We start from the raw sequence: 20,397 nt of genomic DNA on the forward strand, positions 1-20,397 counted from the left end.
TTTTATTATCTCATATTTACTTAATACTCAAAATCAGCAGAAAATTATGGAAATTAATAATATATTGCAAATAGCATTGCACAATGATATAGTTTTGCAGTATTTAATCATATATGTTTATATATCCATCTTCATTTTACCATAATGCATATTTACAATCTACTTTTACTACCTACTTAAAGAGTAGAGATTCAAAGATTCAAAAAAAAGGGGAGGGTTTAATGTCCACATACACTAAAGGGCACAACAAAAACAAATACGTTTTGGGAAGAAGATGCTTATTCAGTAGTGAACTGAAGACAGCATTTTAGATTTACTTGTTTTTTCATAATGAGATCACTGAACACTTTAAATTGGACATAGAAAAAAATTAAAGTGTAAGTTAAGTCCCATGGTGTTTCTTTGCTAGAGTTGAGAACTTCAAGCACATTTCCTTCTCCTAGTTCAGAATCATTTTAATTAAATGACCCAGGAGCCTTTCGGGAAAGATGAGGCACAGAATTAAAACTGTGTTTTAGACTAGTATTGAGTGAGAAAACAGTACAATTCCCTTCGAATGAATATATCTTGCTGTTTATTTCTGTTTCTGTTTTAATGAGCACTTAGCTGCATGATTCTTTTGGCAGAGGACGAGTGATCTCTCTGCTTTTGTTAATGAGTCAGTATGAACAGCTCACTGGGATATTCAAACTTCACAGACTTCTGCAAATGATTTAATAGTATTTTCAGCTCATCATTATTGCTATGTGTCAAAACAGAGTATCTAGAAAGATCACTTAACTCCAATTTTAATCATGTTTCTGTTTAGTTTCATGTTCTTTTTAAAATTCAAAAGAAATAATATTTTATCTACATTAAGAAGCTACAAAAGGAAATGGGGGAATCAGGGTGGAAGAGACTCTGTATGAATAGGATATTAGCTAAACCTAAAATATATTTACATGGCATCCTTTTATTTTAAAAGGTCAGAAGTGCTCTGATAAGGCAGAGAAGAACAAATAATTATCTGAATTCAGAATGCCATATTATTAAGATTGGAAGAAACTGGTGTGTTTTTGTTTGTTTGTTTGTTTTGTTTTTTAATAGTCACCATGCTAGACATTATATCCCCAGGACTTATTTACCTTACAACTGGAAGAAACTTTTGAGATATTTATGCTCACATAAATTAATGAAGAATAAGAACTAATTAAAAACTACATTTAAAAATTGCAAAAATAATGTTTTCACTCATATGTGGATCTTGAGAAACTTAACAGGAGTCCATGGGGTGAGGGAAGGGGAAAAAATAGTTACAAACAGAGAGGGAGGGAGGCAAACCATAAGAGCCTTTAAATACAGAGAACAAACTGAGGTTTGGCGGGGGATGGGGGGTGGGGGAGAGGGGAAAATGGGTGATGGGCATTGAGGAGGGCACTTGTTGGGATGAACACTGGGTGTTGTATGTAAGCGATGAACCACGGGAATCTACCCCCAAAACCAAGAGCACACATTGCACACTAAATGTTAGCCAATTTGACAATAAATTATATTAAAAAAGTAATAAATTTAAAAAAATGAAAGGGTTGATTTCAAAGGTTTGCAGACATATTTTGACTAATTAATAGGTCAGAGAAAGATAAACAGTTAATCTTATCCAAAATTCTGAGTCCAGGCCATGTGATACCATTTCAGTGAGAACTTCTTTAATGTAAGTCTTAGTAATTTGTATGCTTTTCAACTTCTAAGGCTCATGATAGATTGCTCAGATTAAAACCTGTCCTTATAAGCCTTAGAATGTAATTTTTCATTTTTATAATTATTTCCAATCAAATCTTAAAACTGGAGGACATAAGTCTTTACTAGTTCCTTCATAGTCAATTAAAAGTGCTCGAATAAATGAATGACTACATGAATGAAACAAAAAACCCCAAAGTTAATTCCTTCTATGATAAACATTTGAACATATTTGAGTTACTACTTTAAAAATTCCAAATCTTTTTAGTATCTTTAGAAAAGATGATTTCTTTTAGAATAAGTGTTCTTAACAGGATTAATAATCATAATAAGTAACGTGCAGATGGAGCAAATAAAATTTTTTTCAGCCTTTAATATAGTTTAGGGTTCATCTTATTATGCAAGTCATGAAAGTAAGAGAATGAATGGTATCTTTTATATGATCTCTAGAATTCCTGCTCAAAGACTAATGATTATGTAGTTAAAGCAAATACACTAGGAGATATGAATTCTGATATTATTATTCTAATTTTATGTATATTTTTATTCATATGTATACATTTCATAATTTTCTTGAAGTACATTGTAAATAATGGGGATCTTGTTAATGTAAAGCCTTCATCCCATTTATTCATACATAAAGTGATGGATAAAATGAAAGAAAAATTACATCCCAGGTGATAGTGTTTACAGCAAATGATGCATAATTAAAAACATTTTTTTGCTACTCACATTATCATTTGATGAAATGGCCTCATTTTAATGAGGGAGGGTATAACTAAGTCCTATAATCAGAGGTTTTGCTGTGATCTCAACTATGAATTGATGTGTATAAAAACAATCTGTCCAAACTTCAAGCTTTGGAATATTTATATTAGCTTCAGCAAAATTCTATACAGGGTAGTTTTTGAACATTAACATTTCTACTAAATAGACAAATACAAAGATAATGAGTAGCTTAACATATTATTCTCACTTAATAAGTAAAGAATGAAATAGTTTTGTCTAATAAGTGACTGGAAATGATAAATCTTAGATGATGGTTTTATTTGTATAAGTAAAATTTGTATATTTGAAATATATTTAAGATATTCTCTCTAAAATTTTAATTAAAAGAAATTCTCTTCAATCTTTACTCCTTATTCTATTTTTTAGCTAATTGTTCAAACTGAATGAAACCATCCAATGATATTAGATTTTAGTTTATTATTACATTTTTTGTTTTTTAAAGAGAGAGAGAGTGTGTGAGCATGGGATAGAGGCAAAGTGAGAGAGAAAGAGAATCTTAAGCAGGCTCCGTGTTTAGTGCAGAACCTGACATGGGGCCTCTATCCTACTACTCTAAGATCATGACCTGAGCCAAAATTGAGTCGGATGCTCAACAGAGCCACCGAGGCACTCCAGTTTTAAGACTTTAAAATGACAAATATCATCTTTTATAAATTAGCTTTATAAAGCAAACTCTAAAATTAGTTAACTAACCCATAATACAATGAAAGGCTTTGCAAATATCTACTCTAAATCTGTATTTCATTTATTTGTCTTCTCTAAAGCACCTTTTATGGTATGCATTGTAGATACTAAATATTTTTCTCTCTAAATGAATAAAATAATGAATCTAGATTCTAAAATATTTTGAACTAATTTTTTTCTGAAGCAAATTAATAACTCCTTTTATTAAAAAATTTTTGTTTGATGTTTATTTTTGATAGAGTGACAGAGCGTGAGTGGGGGATGGGCAGAGAGAAAGGAAGACACAGAATCCGAAGCAGGCTCCAGGCTCTGAGCTGTCAGCACAGAGCCCGACGCAGGGCTCGAACCCACGAGCTGTGAAATCATGACCTGAGCCAAAGTCAGATGCTTAACTGACTTAGCCACCTAGGCACCCCTCTATGATATACTTCTATACCAAAAGAAATGAATCTTATAAGCACATAAAGTCAGTGTTTGAAAATTTAGGATATGAATTAAGAAATGCTTTCAAATGATCTAAACATTCAAACCATAACAACTGAGTATGTACACAAGTACCAAGTAACTGAGTACCTTATTTCCAATGTGAAACCTTGTTACTCTTTGTCAAATTTTTTATATATTCTGGAACAAACACTCATTATCATCAGACATATATGTTTATTTTCTGCTTAATGTTATGTTCTTAAGTCTTTAGAATGTATAGTATTACAGTGGATACTTTTAAGATATAATCGTGGATAATATCCCTTACATATTAAATTGAAAATAAATAAATAAATAAATAAATAATGAAATTTATCTTCAACTGACTATTGAAGCATTTTTAAAGAATATTTCTGAACTTTAAAATAGGTATGAAAAATTATTTTTTATTTGGCTATGGTAATAAAACAGGATGGTATTGATGAAAGAATAAACACATAGATGAATGGAACATAAGAGAGAACCTAGAAATAGACCTCCATAAACATAGACAAATGATCTTTGACAAAGGAGCAAAGGCAACACAATGGAGAAAGACAGTCTCTTCAACAAATGTTGTTGGAATACCTGAACATACACATGCAAAATAATGAATCTAGGCACAGACCTTACACTTTCACAAAAATTAACTCAAAATGGATGATAGATCTAAATATAAAACTCCTAGAAGGCAACACAGAAAGCCTAGGTGACATTGGGTATGGTGATACCTTTTTAGATACAACACCAAAGACATGATCCATGAAAGAAATAAATGACAAGCTGGGTTTTATTAAAATTAAAATACCTCTGCTCTGCAAAAGACAATGGTAAGAGAATTAGGAAACAAGCCAAAGATTGGGAAAAAATATTCACAAACAAGACATCTGATAAAGGATTGTTTTCCAAATATACAAAATATTCGTAAAACTTAACAATAAGAAAATAAACATCCCAATTAAAAAAATGGGCCAAAGACTTTAACAGACAACTCGACAAAGAAGATATGCAGTGATAAATGAACATATGAAAGGATACTTCATATTATATGTTCTCAGGGAAATGTGAATTAAAACAACAATGAGATAGCACTCATATCTGTTAGAATGTCCAAGAGCCAGAGTACTGACAACACCAAATGCTGGTGAGCAACAGAAACTCTCACACATTGCTGGTGAGAATGCAAAATGGTATGGCCACTCTGGAAAAAAGTTTGGTGCTTTCTTACAAAACTTAAATCTTACATATAATCCAGCAATCACACTCTTTGGTGTTTACTCAAAGGATTGAAAACATCTTCATCAAAACTGCATACAGACATTTATAGCCACTTTACCACAATTGTAAACATTTGAAAGTAACCAAGAAAGAAATTAGCTATCAAGCCATGAAAAGACATGAAGGAAACTTAAGTGCATATTACTAAGTAGAAGTCAATCTAAAAAGTCTACATAATGTATGATTACAACTACATGAAAAGACAAAATGGAGACATGGAGACAGTAAAAAGATCAGTGGTTTCTAAAAATGAAGTTGGGAGAGATGAACAGGCAGGGCACAGGATTTTTAGGACAGTGGACATACTCTATATGATATTGTAATGACGGATATGCCATTATACTTTTTTTCCCAAACCCATGGCATATATAACACCAAGAGTAAACCCTAAAATATATTATGGACTTAGGTGATGATAATGCATCCATGTAGGTTCATTGCTGGTAAAAAATGTACCGTTCTGGGGTGCCTGGGTTGCTCAGTTCGTTGAGCACATGACTCTTGATTTTGGCTCAGGTCACGATCTCATGGTTCCTGGGATAGAATCCTTGTGTTAGTCTGTGCACTGGCAGAATAGAGGCTGCTTGGGATTCTCTCTCTCTCCCTCTCTCTCTGCCCTTCCCCTGCTCACACACGTGCTCTCTCTCTCTCTCAAAATAAATAAACTTTATACATACACACACACACCATTCTGATGAGTGATATTGACAACAGGTAAAGCTATGTAAGGGGGCAGAGTATATGGGAAAACTCTTCCTTTCTCTAAATTTTGTTGTAAACCTAAAACTTCTCTACAAATAAAGTCTTAAAAATTATATTTATTCAGGGGGCGCCTGGGTGGCTAAGTCAATTAAGCATCTGACTTCAGCTCAGGTCATGATCTCACAGTTGGTGAGTTTGAGCCCCAGTCAGGCTCTGTGCTGACAGCTCAGAGCCTGGAGCCTGCTACAGATTCTGTGTCTCCCTGTCTCTCTGCCCCTCTCTTGCTCATGCTCTGTCTCTCTGTCTCTCTCTTACAAAAATAAAATAAACATTAAAAAAATAATATTTTAAAAAGTATATTCAGGGAAAAGGAAAAAATAAAACTATGTTCAATAAGTTTGTTTCTATGTTTCCTGCTAAATATTTTTACTTTACAAATAAACAATGAAACCACCAATATTAATTATGACAGGTAATAGTGAACAAAAATCTAATCAGAAACATAACTAGATAGAATTAAAGTGCTCTTTTGTAGGCAGATATATGAGAATAGAATTTCAGGTTTGCATATCTGTTTGTATTCAGAGAAAGACAATACAAGGAACAGAAGGTGGAGAAAAAGAAGTCAGGACATCTTTGCTCTTCCATCATTTCTCATCCTCTCTCATTCAATCCACACAGCCTTTTCATCAACAAAGAGCTGTATATTAACCTGTCTTTCTCAGACTCTTTTACTATTGGCACAACATGTGGCCTGGATTCACTAAAATTACTGAACAAAGATTTGCACTTTAGGAACACCTTTCCCACTAAACAATTAGAATGTGATAGAAAGTTGAGAGAAAATGCCCTTACGTGTCAAACATCAATTTTTCTTTGCAGTAGAACCTTATTTAAAAAAATAACAAATTTATGTGGAAATGTTGCTTTGATTTCCAGAAATAATAGTTATGAAATAAATTTTGATGAATAGAAGCAAGAAATTCCTGCAGAGGCTGACCTTCAGAAAGTTCAATCATAACCTGTCAAAAAGTTTTTATTCCTCATTGTAATTTCTTTCTGTTATTTCCACACACAATGAGCAAAATTTTCAACTGTTAGCAGTTTGGGTTTTCCTAGAAGTATTGACTTCAAGTCATTTTTTGTTTTAGAAAAAAACACTGCAATGTGACTAAGATTTTGTCAAGGTCATACCAACTTACAATTTTGAATTAGTGAGCTGAAAACCAAAAGGACACTCACTATTCTACATAACAATTTTTAAAAAAATTTTTTCAATGTTTATTTATTTTTGAATGACAGAGAGAGTGTGAGAGGGGAAGGGACAGAAACAGAGGGAGGCATAGAATCTGAAGCAGGCTCCAGACTCTGAGCTGTCAGCACAGAGTCTGATGCAGGGCTCAAACCCATGAACCATGAGATCATGACCTGAGGTGAAGTTGGATGCTTAACTGACTGAGCCACCTAGGCACCCCTTCAATATGTATTGTTAATCCTGGGTAAAGTTACATTTTGCAGACTATTAGGCATATGTACAATCTAGACAGAACTAATAAATAAGAACAAATTTTCCCATCCATTTAATTTCAATACCCTAGATTTTGGTTAAAAAAACATAGGAAAATGCCTTTGAAATTAGAGAAACAAGTGGACCCTTTTCCTGAAAGTAAAATAAACCCAAGAAAAGAAGAATAACAATTGGAGTTTCCCTACAGAGGACAATGACTTAGAGACATCAGAAATAATATGTTAAATAGACATAAGAGAACTCACTCAATTTGCTGGATATCTTAAATTAATTTTTGTTTCAGTTTATGAACTAAACTGACATGGTTTTAGAATAGATTTTCCTTGAACCTCAGAAGAAAAAGGTGGAGATATTTAAATTGGGCTTTAACTAAGCCATAATGAAGTATCTTTGATAGCTATAACTGAAAATATAAGCTTAAAAATAAATATTTTGAAGATTTATAATTGAACAAAAATGGCTTCTTGCACTCTAACCAAGGCTAGTTTACAAAAAAATCTAAAACCACACTAAAACTTTTAAAATATTTATGCTTTTATTCACTCTCTCTACTGTTAATGTATTCTCCAGCGCCATTAAGGTTTAAGAAGCATTTGTTTCTAAGTAGCAGAGATTGAACTCACTTCTCTTTTTACATTCCTACTTAAACCGATTATTGTCAGGCATTGGTCTCCAACCATTCCGAAAAACCTCTCATGTCAAGTTGTCCACCTTTCCAAATCCAAAATCAGGAAATCCTCTCTTTGTGACTCAGTTGTTCACTACTACTCCTTGACTATCTTGTTTGTCTCTATCCTCATGGCCACGCTTGTTCAAGCCCCATAGTTAGGTCCTTTACATTTTCCCAACTTCTAGTTGTATGCTAAGGGTTTATTCCTTTTCTCATACCTCTTCTCTATCTCTACTTACTCCCTAGATGACTATCAGCTTCATGGTTAACTCCGTGGTTACACTATATTTAACTGCATAATTACCATCTCCATTTAGATGCTTAGTAGGCACCTCAAATCTGACATGGCCACAAATGCCTCACTCTTGCCCCACAAACATTTATTTTTGTTAGTTTTCTTCAGCACACAATATCTGATTTATCTACGTACCTGTTGGCATTTCCATGCCGTTCAAACATCAGATTCTCACCAATTTGCACAGTGGGTACAATTATTCCTTAACTCAAGCAACTGTCATGAATGTAGCATTAATCTCCCACTGTCTTCTTTTTGCCATTATTACTTCCTTCCTTCCAATTCACTCTCTTCATAACAACTAGAGTGATTTTTTCAAAACAGCAAGTCACATGATCTTACTTTCCAGATGGAAATCTTTTAATCATCCCACAGCATTTAGAATAAATCCTATAATCTTTATCATGGCCTACAAAAATCTACCTAATCTGGCCCCAAATTTCTTTTCCGAATTTATCTCCTATAGATTTCCCTAGCTTATGCTTTCTGGTAGTCTCATTGGCTTTCCTTTGTTCTTTAAAGAATCTAATTACAATCTTGTCCCTGCGTATTTTAGGAAGTATTCCTCCTAAAGTATTCCTTTAGCACTTGTTGGCTCAGTTTAAAGTTTTGCTTAACTGCCACCTCATCAGAGAGGTTTTCACTTCTCTCCTTATGTAAAATGACAGCTATCTACCATTTAGCAACTCTCTTTTTATTTTTCCTCAAAGTTGTAAATATCTAGATTTAAAAATTGAGTTCTTAGTTTGCTTCTTGACTTACCAAAATTAAATTCTGTGAAAATAAAATTTTGTTTTTTTTCACCATTACTCACCTAGATTAGTTCTTCATTTGTATATTTGTAAATATACACATTTGCTGACTAAATGTGTGTATAGTATGCATCTGTGTATGTGTGCCTATATATGTGTGTGCACAAGTACACACATACACACACACACATATATAAAGAGAGAATTCTGCCTGGTTTCTTTCTCCTTTCCTCCCCGTCCTCCTCCTCCTCCTCCTCCTCCTCCTCCTCCTCCTCCTCCTCCTCCTTCTTTTTTTGTTTCGTTTTGTTTTGTTTTGTGGTTTTGGTTTCTTTCTTTTCTAGTTTGCTCAATGAGCTTTGGAAAGATGAAATGAGTCAAAGATGACTATAGTTAGTTGGAAAGTTTATATTTCCTATTTCCTCAAAATTTAATCATCTCATTAAATATATTCCTTGTGTTAAAACTATGTATTAGAAAGTATATACTATTTACAATAGCCAAGACATGGAAACAACCTACATGTCTATTGACAGATGAACGGATAAAGAAAATGTGATATATATACATATATACATATATATATGTATATTGAAAAATTATTTGGGGATAAAAATGAAAGAAATTCTGTCATTTGCAACAAAACAGATAGAACTTCAGAGAATTATGCTAAGTGGATTAAGTCAGACAGAGAAAGAAATACTGTTATGCTCTGACTTACAGGGTCTTAAATAAATGAACTCTGAAGCAGAGAACACATTGGTGGTTGCTATAAGCAGGGGGTGGAGTGGGGAACATGGGTGAAAGTGGTGAAAAGTACAGATTTCCAGTTATAAGATAAATAAGTTCTGGGTAATGTGCAGCATGGCAGCTATTATTAAAAATACTGTATTTTATATTTGAAAGTTGTTGAAAGAGTAGATCTTAAAAGTTTTCATCAGAAAGCTTTTTCTCATGGTAACTATATGAAGTGATGGATATTAACTAAACTTATTGTGGTAATCATTTCACAATATACACATACAATAAATAATTATGTTGTACACTTTAAAAAAAGAAAGAAAATATTAAATACATCCATGTCCATCTTTCTTGAATACATTCATAATCTGAAAATTTCTGATGAAGTCATTGCATAGTTCCCTTTTGTCCTGCCGGTTCTCTTTATGATTTCAGGAAATGCATATAATTACAATAAATGTATTAGAAAGATGCATTGTATTTACCATAAAATAACATCTTTCGTAAAGATATAAAGTATCTTTTCCTCTCTCAGCCACCAATGACAGTCTTAATATTATTATTCTTCCATGAAAGAAAGAGACAATTTCCTGAAGGTTTTTCACAGTATAAAATTACAAAAGCTCAGCTTCAAGATGAAGTTCCCTGAGTTACATAGCACAATTTTCACTACACTGGTGCCTTGTGATTTAATATGCTACTGATCTGACAGATATTGGACATACCGTGAGGGAGGAACGTTGCTTGAACTCACAGTGAATTTTTTCTTCAGGTGCTTGAAAAGCCCACAATGTGGATGTTAATGTCAGTCACTCTTGCACTCAAAATTATAATAAGGGATTTCTAGGGCTTGGAAATAGTCAAAAAAGTGTATTTTCAGTGAAGTGGTGGTCTTTGTATACAGAACCCTCCAAGGATAATCTGAAACTACAAGGATGGTCATCTTTGTGTTTCCATTGACTAGGCAATTTTAGAATTTAGTAAGTTAAGTTGTAGAAAGTGGAGAGTAATGCACATGATTATTGACTATTGCAATACAAATATACTTTGCCCAATAGAGATACAATTGATTTTGCGCTTTACAAAAGATGACCCGAAATATTACATTTTATTGTCCTATATGGTATCAACCAGCTTTTATGCATTAAAATATTAATACCAGCATTCCTTACTGACTATATAGCATATATATGCTATAGCATATGTATTATGAAACTATATAGTTGGTTCTTTAAATGATCCTTTGAATAAGCTTAGTGTCTTATTGCTTTCCTAATTAAAGAGCTGAATAAAATGTTTGAACATGTTATTTTACATTTTATGAAGGTCATGATTTTACCTTTTGAGGGAAAAGAGGTAAGAAATATAAACCATGCATATGTATACATATATGTGCATGTGTTAATTTATGTGTGTGACACTTCCAAAATAAAACTTTCATCATTTCATTTGCTATATTTCTTTGTTTTACTGTATAAAAACATTGTGGCCAGAGATAAGCTAAATAAACACTGTGTGGTATATTCTTTGAAACATTTTGTCTTGATACTTTTTAAAACAATGCTATATATATAAATATATACATATATATATATATGTATATATATATATGTATATATATATATATACATATATATATATATGTATATATATATATTATTTTCCCCCTTATTTCAACCACAGTTGGATTACAACATTGATAATAACATTTCTTATGCACTCAAGGGCAAAAAAGCTGGTAGCCCATAGTAATATTTGGGGTGAAAATAGAGTTGGGGTTAACATCTAGCACATTTTCTTTTTATCAAATATGTCACTTAAGCTTTTAGCACACATCTTTGTTGATACAAAATGACATATTTTGTAAATTAAAAATTTCACTGGGGCGCCTGGGTGGCTCAATGGGTTAAGCATCCAACTTTGGCTCAGGTCAGATCTCACAGTGGGTTTGGGCCCCACTTTGGGCTCTGGGCTAACAGCTCAGAGCCTGGCGCCTGCTTCAGATTCTGTGTCTCCCTCTCTCTGCCCCTCCCCTGCTTGTGCTCCACCTATTTTTCTCCCAAAAATAAACAAACAGTTAAAAAACCTTTTTAAATTTCACTGATCTGCTAACAAAAGCAGTTTTTAGTATTGTGGAGAGAATTTTTGTCAGATTTTGTGACATGAATCATGTTTCCTTAGTTGGAAACATCATGCTGATGATTTGAACTTTACTTTTGATGCATTGGGGAGTGTCAATAAAGAGGTGTCAACTGTTTCCCTATTAATATCCTACAAATAATAAAAATAGTTGTCCCCAACTGAGTCACAGGCAGCATTTTCCAAATTGCTACAAATAAACTGAGATAAAATTTGAGCAGGATGAGGGAGTATTGCACCATATCATATCAGAATTTCCTAAAGAGCAAAATCTGTATGAAGACAATAATTTGGGAGTTGATATATTTATTTAGACAGATTTTTTAATTGAATGTATTTTGTATGTATTATAGTGCCTATTGGATCCAAGATATTTAGGTAAGCAAGTAATTGATAAGAAGTAACATTAAATAACAGTGACAATGGTTTCCCCAAAAAACAAAAACATAGACACAGACATATGTATTTGTGTGTGCACCTTACGTATATATTGACATATTATTTATGTCTATATTTCAGTGTACAAATACACATGCACATTAACACACATCTTTAATACATGAAGCTAATATACTATGGTATGTCAACTATACTTCAATTAAAAATAAAACAAACAAATAAAGATATACCACTTTGGCTTAAAATGATTTTTGTTGTTTTACAAAATAAAATTTTTACTGGTAACAAACACAAAGGGGTGGAGGGACATTCTTTTTGTGGTTTACAATTCATAACTGACAATTATAAAATGAAATCTCTAATACTAGTTGTATTTTTCTACTGTAGTCTAGTTCTTTAACGCTTTTTCTCATAATTATATTTAGATAACATAGAGCAGAAACATTTAGTATTTTCACACCCTCAACAATGACTACTCAACAGACAGCCACCATCAGCCTAATAGATGGTGGAAGCTGGAAAGGAAAGACTTGAACTTCGCTGGGAAAGGTTTATGAAAATGGCTTCAGATCAGATACTGGAAATGATTATTTTATCCAGAGTATGCCTCAAACTCAATAATGGACAAGATTTCCAGTTTAATTCTATTCAAATCGTGTCCTTGAATAGGAAATGTCAAAGCAATACAGTTCCATGATTAGCTAGACACATACGTGTACTTCTGTTGGGGCAGGCACTTTTTGACAGTGGGCAGGCTCTGCAGGAGGAAATTCTATGTCCTTTTGTTGTTCTTAACCTCCAAATGATTAAACAAAATAATAATGGTACAATTAGACTGAAGCACACACCACAAGAAAAATCCCAGGGAAGGTGTTTGAAATGAATTGAATCATGCATTGCTTTACGCATACCTCATATTTTCTTATTAACTTTTAAATATTATTTTGCAGGTGAAACTTGGACCCAAATATCAGGAAGTGATTCTTTTCTCAAGTATCAGATTAGTGAACAGAAGTTTAAATTACTAGGAATGTTCACATTTGAGAATAAGTCTGCTCCATTTTTATAGCAATACAAGTCCCTGCAGGACCAGCAAATTCCAACAACCTGGCCTGACCGTGACTTCCTCTGGAGCAGAGAACAAAACAGCATGCTGTAAAGCACCGAATCTTGACTTGCTGGGGAAGGTCACTTCAGTGCCTTTTGGGAGATACTTCAGCCATACTGAAGCCGCTAAAGCAAAAATCAAAATGTTTGTGGGGCAGCAGCAATAAGGCAATCATTCCCTTTCCTATCTCTTCATGGCATCAGTGTGACAAATCTCTTACAGTGAAAATAACTCTGAATTGCCCATAGGCTGCCGGGTGAGAAGACAGACACAGTGTGGCTTTAGTTTAAAGGCAGATGAATAGGTCAAGGGTTTAGAGGAAAACTTTTTCTTTTTACCAGATGCTGAATTTCCCACTTAAAAAAGTTTTTTTGTTTTAATCTCACTGACTAGAATTCAGAATGACATAACTTCACTGGCAACTATTCTAATCATTATTTTTAACAGTATGATTAACATACTGTTATATTTGTTTCCAGTGTGCAGAATAAAGATTCAACAATGCTATGTACTACTCAGTGCTTCTCTATCTCGAAACTGTGGCTTATTACAAAATCTTCAATGCGATTCTGACTGTAGCCCTTTTATATTCATATGGGAAGCACTAATTAGGTGTCTAAACTGTGCAAGATGTTGCACTAGATGCTGTGAGGAATGAAGACGTAAAGAAATAATCCTTGCCATTAAAGGGTTATGATCCAATGGCTTTCAAGTTTCAAAGTTAAAAAGAAAATATTCTAAAAATGAACCCTGAATTGTGAACTATGGTGATCACCTCTGTACACCTGTGCCTCTTCCTCTTTTTTAATTCTCTGTTAGCAAGTCTTAGCGATGAGAGCTTGAGAGAGAGTTTGAAGTTATCCAAAGAGCATGGGGATGAGAGAAACAGATTTTCCTTTGAAGCTTAGAGTTCAAATGCAACACATAGTCTGTCATAACACAGATTTGCAAAGCTACATGAGGCAGGCACACTGCTCTTAGGTCAAGATTACCTGGATATGTTTTAGACTTTATTAGCCTTTTTGAAGCAAAAATAGATCCTTATTGGGAAGCCTAAATAAAGGCAGTCTCAAAGGCAAAGTGTTAGTGTCCCAAACATTCTAGGAGAAAAGAAATTTTAGTAAGTAGTAATAATGAAACTAGTTAAATCTTAAGCTTTTACTATTTTCCAAGTACTCTGCAAAGTGTGGTCATGGTCATTCTTTCATTTATTGTCCCTAACAATGAATATTTGAGTTAATCGAGCCTTTGCATATTTTACCCAAGGCTGGTAATGGTAGGGCTAGGACTCATTCCACCAATAACTCCTCCATTTTTCTCTGAATGTGGTGGCCCTTGGAATCACATCTGTATAGCAATGCATCGATTGTGGTCTCTTTGTCTTTTTTAATTCCATTCAGGAAGTATCCAAATCACATGTAGGTTTTCCTACCTGAAAGTTAAGTGCTGGTAATATGGACTTTGTTTCTTGTGGAGGTTTTTTTTCTATTGGAAACCAAAGTGATTGCTTTTTTCCTCAGATAGGTTAATGTGTTTTTGTTTTGTTTTGTTTTGTTTTGGTTTGGTTTGGTTTGGTTGCAAGTAATAAGTATTAATCCAGGGTTTGTTATGTTTTTCCTTTAAGTTCATTTATATGCAGCAAGGTGAAATATCTCTCAGAATCCCAGGAAAGGGTCTATACATAAGTTGTTGGAAGGATTACTTTTATCTGAAAGCTACTCAAAATCAGTATTGCCATTTCCATACGCTCCTTCACTTGTCACATGGCCACTTACATCTCATTCTTTGTGTATTGTTTTTGTTCTTTTTGCAAACCAGCTTTCTCAGCTTTTCAATGTACTTAGCCACAACTCCATTATATTTTCAAGTGTTAGATCTAACCATTGTCAGACAGTAGACAGATTTTTTTTTTGTATCTCAACCTTAAGTTCTCAAGAAAAAGATCTGAATTATTTACCTACAAATTTCATTTCTCCTACTTCATTCAAAGTAGCCAAGGTGTGGAATCATGTGGTAGCAACACTGGTAGCAGTCATGAGGGTGAGGCTGTTGCTCAGAAAAGGAAGAATATATTTTTGGAAGACATGCCAGAAGATTTGTCACTATCCTACGGAGAGGGGTTATGATGATCATATAGATTTTAAATATTTTCAGCTACTACAACATTGATTCATGCTAAATTAATCAAAATGGTCTATCAGAGTTCATGGCCATTCAGATAGATACCCTGTCTCTAGGCCCTGATCCCTCTGCACATTATCAAAAGTGACTCTTTGGACTTCCAAAATAACAATGCAGACCCAGCCTGAATTTCCTTAGCTTATCTGTGTACAGTATATAGTATCCTAACTACACTAAGAATTTGGAACTAGAAAGGTCTTCATGATAATTTTTGTGAGTTTGATCTTCCAGGAAATCTATGATCAAATAAAACATTCTTTGGCAAAGGATATTAATAACTGGTAAGATATTCTTAAAATATATATACACATATTTCCCAATACACAACGAAACATATATGTAATAATATATCTTGTGCTTTTAGATACTTAGGAAAAATCAGAAGAACGACTTTCTCAGATTTACCTCAGAGTTACATGCAGACAGGCATTCCAGAATCTTTTTATAAAATATATGCCACTAACTGTAAAATTAAGTCAATACTATTTCCTGATGGATTTTAATGTTCAAATCAAGTATCAATATGTGAATATTGATATATTATGCATACATACATATATATTATGCATTATTATGTAAGAAAAAGAATGATATTCCCACCAAAAACTTTCCCTTAACTAGTGTGCAAGTGGACCTGGAAAAAAAAAAAAGGCAAGGGCAGGTCATTGAGTTTAGTATGCATTAGTTAGTGATACATGTAAATGAAGGCTAATATACTCCATACAACAGCCTTTTCAAGCATAGTTTTGTTGGCATGAAAGAACAGAAGGAATAAAAACAAAAAAGAAACAAAAGAAACAGCAAAAGAAAACACATCTACCATTGATTAATAAGCCCTCAACATGATCACTTCTCCCTTTTCTTTCTTATGCTAAGTAACTCTAATGTTAATGGAAAGTTAGTGCAAATTCATGGGTTAAAAATGTACCTTTTATGGGGTGCCTGGGTGGCTCAGTTGGTTAAGCATCCGACCAGCTCAGGTCATGATCTCGTGGTTGGTGAGTTCAAGCCCCACATCGGGCTCTGTGCTGACAGCTCAGAGCCTGGAGCCTACTTGGATTCTGTGTCTCCCTCTCTCTATTTGCTCCTTCCCCACTCACACTGTCTCTCTCTCTCTCTCTCAAAAATAAATAAACATTAAAAAAGTTAAAAAAATATACCTTTTATTAATACCCAAATGATATGTAGATGACATTTCTGAGTGATGAGTCAAAAAGGAAAATATTTATAAATTAGTGATAAGTAAAACTGCTATATCATATCAAGTTACCTAAATATATGAAGTTGCACTGATAAATGTAAAACATATGAGAAAATTGAATCTGTACTATTCACTTCGGACATCACCATTTTAAACACATCTTTATATAGAGTGTTGAAAAAATCAATCTTGGATTTACAAATGATAGGGAAATGAAAATAATATTAAAATGAACTATATTATACACATATTAAGTACTTGTTTCACCAGTAAGCATGGATTATTTTTACCATGTTAAATTAGCTGTTTTTCATATTGTAATGGTAGTTCAAATGGGAAATGGTTTCTCTAGAGAATAATGAATAAATTTACTTACATTTAATAAATATCATTAGTTGTTTAAAACACTTAAAAATTAATAAATGTGAAGACATTTAGAGGATCACCTCCTGTAGAATATAATTTTAAAATTACTATCAATTATTAAAAGGCAACTCACTGGTATTTTTTCGTGCTGGTTATTTATTTCAGACTTTACCTTTGGTGCTTTTTTTTTGTTTTTAATTGTCTTAAGTCATCAAATTATCATTCCAGAATGACATCTATAAAAATTATATAACAAAAAATAATAAAAGTATCATATTTAAATAGTTTATACCATTTAAATTATTATAAAAGTACAGAAATATCAGATTTTTTTGGACACTTCTTTCTTACCTGCTTGTGAGCATGGTCATAGGAATTAATGTGATTGTCAAACTCTTGATGCTTATAGTACTGCTTGTCACAGAGTTCACAGTAAAAGTTGGCCTTCAGATCTTCCAGAGCTTTTGCTATGGTGTTCTCCTTCTCAGCATAATCCTAAAAATTAAAATTGCAAGGAAGGCAGCAATTAGTTCTTCCCTAAATTGACTTTGTTCTGACAGTTGTCAACTTTAGCATAATAATTAGAGTTAGAAACAGAATATAACAAAGAAAAATAAAGCAAATGCCAGCAGACTAAGTCAGAAGAAATTATGAGCTGAAGAGCATAAAAGATTAACACAAGAAGCCAAGATAAATGGTGGGAAGAGTAGCAAAAATGTGCAGAAGCAAATCAGACGGAGAAATAGAAGCCCCTTGTTTGAACAATTTCCTGTGCTGTGTTGGCAAAGAAGAAACTAAAAATCATATAGTTATGTTGATTCAACCGCTGACTTCTGGCAATGGCTTAGTTAATATAAAACTTGTAAATTCTAAACAACATCTAAAATGTGTCCTGCATGAAGAAGTCCATATTGGTGCAGAAATATTCAAGTTTGGTATTTTTGTTTGCTTGTTTCTTTAAATATCTAAATAGTAACATACTCATCCCAAGTAGATTTCATTTGACTAATGTTTTCATCTTGACCCATATCATTTTAAGTCGAACTTTAAAAAATTCTCTAGTCTTTAGAAAATAGGATTCTTTTCTGCAAGTTATTTGCCTAAACTGAAAAGGATTAAACTGTATAAGCAGATTGCTTTCATCATGCTCACAGTAAATAAAGATGGCTATATAATCAAACCACTGAAAAAATGAACAATGTAGTCAGTTATTAGCTTTCATTTATGAAGCATAAAATAGCAAAATGTTTGTGGTTTTTAGGTTTTCTCAACTCTAAATTTACTTGCTGTTTCACTGAACCTTAAATGTCAATGTTGTTAGACATAAATAAATTTTACATGTTGAAACATTGTTCAAGTCTTTTGCTGAAGTGCTGATATGAAGATCTAAACTTCAGTTCTTGCCAGAGAATATATTATGTTTCTAACTTAAAGACTCTCTCATACTCAACTCCTTTACAATTCAAATTAAGGACATATTCAGGCCTTTTATGTGCTGGTATAAGAAACTAACTGTCTCAGCCAGTGGGATATGGAGATGAAATGACATAGTCCTCTCTATATCAATGGCCATTGTCCTCTCTCTAAATACACAAGCTAAAAAGGACTCACAGTTTGAATGTTTAAATTGCTTCTATAAAATACAAAAGTGGTTTACTAATTGTAATTTAATGAATGACTAATACTTCCCTTACTTTATTGTACTATGTGTGCACATCACATATCAAAATTCACCCTACTTTTGTATATTTATCTTCTGAAATACATTATAGTAACTGATAAATATATTTGCCATAGTCTATAAATACATAACTCAGCTTCTCACTATAAAGACAACGATCTATTGTTCTATTGGTTTTATCAACTGCACAGAGGTGGTAAATTGCAAAATCATTCAAATTGTTTATTTATAATTTATCAATTCAATAATTAATTTACCATTTCTCATCAGGTTTGTGAAATATTTCCTATTACTCTTTTTGATTACTTAAGATATGTTTTTTTTTTAAAAAAAAAGCTAGTTTAAAAACATGAAAATGAGTCATATATAACTAAACTCGTTACTGAAAATTTACAAAACCTTTAAAATAATACATTGTGGATTAGCCAATTTAAATGAAACAAAAATTAAGTACTATGATTTCATGGCTAAAGTGTGTGAAGCAGAGATAAAATTCCAATCAATATGAGTTATATTATAATGGCAATAGATTTTGGCTCAAAGCTGAATTAGCCTTCAAAATAATATTCTTGAACAGCAATTTCTTTGCAAACTAGTTGATTCTCCCCATTAATTATAATTACAGTTAAGCTACTTCATCTCTCAAAATATTTCATTATTTCTTATTATTGTGTAGGTTTATTTTGTTCTTCCTAAGATTGATATTCCCTCAGAGAAGCAATAATTGTTTCTTACTTATTATTTCCACAAAAATTGGAAAATTTTTGACTAAAGTAAACTGAAATTCTCAGGTAAATTGCATTCTTCCAAAATACTAGCTTTAGCCTAAGTTTGAAGAGAAAAACAAATCTGGAAACAATGAAACATTTGAAAAACAATGAAACATTTGAAAACAATGAAACAATGAAAACATTTACTCAGTGCTTGTTTAGGATCAGTCCCGATTAAGAGTGTACATGTATTAACTCCCTTAATCCTGATTAAAATTATAGAGATGTGTATTTTAGACATTTTCTCATTTTATGGTGAAGGTACCAAGAAGTGAAATAATTAGCTCAAGGATATATAGTGAATAAATGTGCAGCCCATATTTGAACCCAAATAATCTGGTTCATAGAATTTCATTACGTTTAAACTTTTCAGCACATAAAAAAAGTAGAAATGGTACAATAACCTGCACATACCCATCAACTGAATTCAGTTATCAACTCAAGGCCAACCTTGTTTCAATGTACCTATCCTATCTCATACCCTTTCCTCTGCCTCAGATAATTTATAAGGAAATTCCCAAGTTCCTATATTACCTGAAAATTTTTCAAAATGTATTTCTAAAACAGGACTTTTTAGAAATATCATCACAAAATCAATATTAGGCCTAAATAAACAGAAACAATGAAGAAACCACAATCATTCCTTACTATCATCAAATACCCAGTCAGTGTGTTCAAACAACTACAATCATCTAATAGTTTAAACTAGTTTGATCAAAACAGATTTCAAGTAAAGCTCATACATTCCCATCATTTAATATATTTTCCAATCTCTTTTATCATAAGTCTTCCTTCTGTTTTTTAATCATTACAATTTATTTCTTAGAAAAACTTTTAAGTGATATTTCACATTTTGAAAATATCTTGAGAACTATAGAAATGTTCAAAAAATATGATAACAAACTCATATGATTTTTACTTAATTAAAATCATTG

General features: G+C 32.6%; 1 protein-coding gene across 1 annotated transcript in view; it reads right to left on the reverse strand.

The window, feature by feature from the left end:
• The window catches only part of ZNF804A (zinc finger protein 804A), a 286,277-nt gene that overhangs the window by 46,012 nt on the left and 219,868 nt on the right, over nt 1-20,397 (reverse strand). Inside the window, exon 2 of the mRNA XM_053907108.1 lies at nt 17,363-17,506. Within this exon, the coding sequence (XP_053763083.1) occupies nt 17,363-17,506 (144 nt within the window). The remainder of the gene's footprint in view (nt 1-17,362; nt 17,507-20,397) is intronic.

Source organism: Panthera pardus, unplaced genomic scaffold (genome assembly GCF_024362965.1).
Source record: "Panthera pardus isolate Hobbes unplaced genomic scaffold, ASM2436296v1 HiC_scaffold_10, whole genome shotgun sequence".
Lineage (NCBI taxonomy): Eukaryota > Metazoa > Chordata > Mammalia > Carnivora > Felidae > Panthera > Panthera pardus.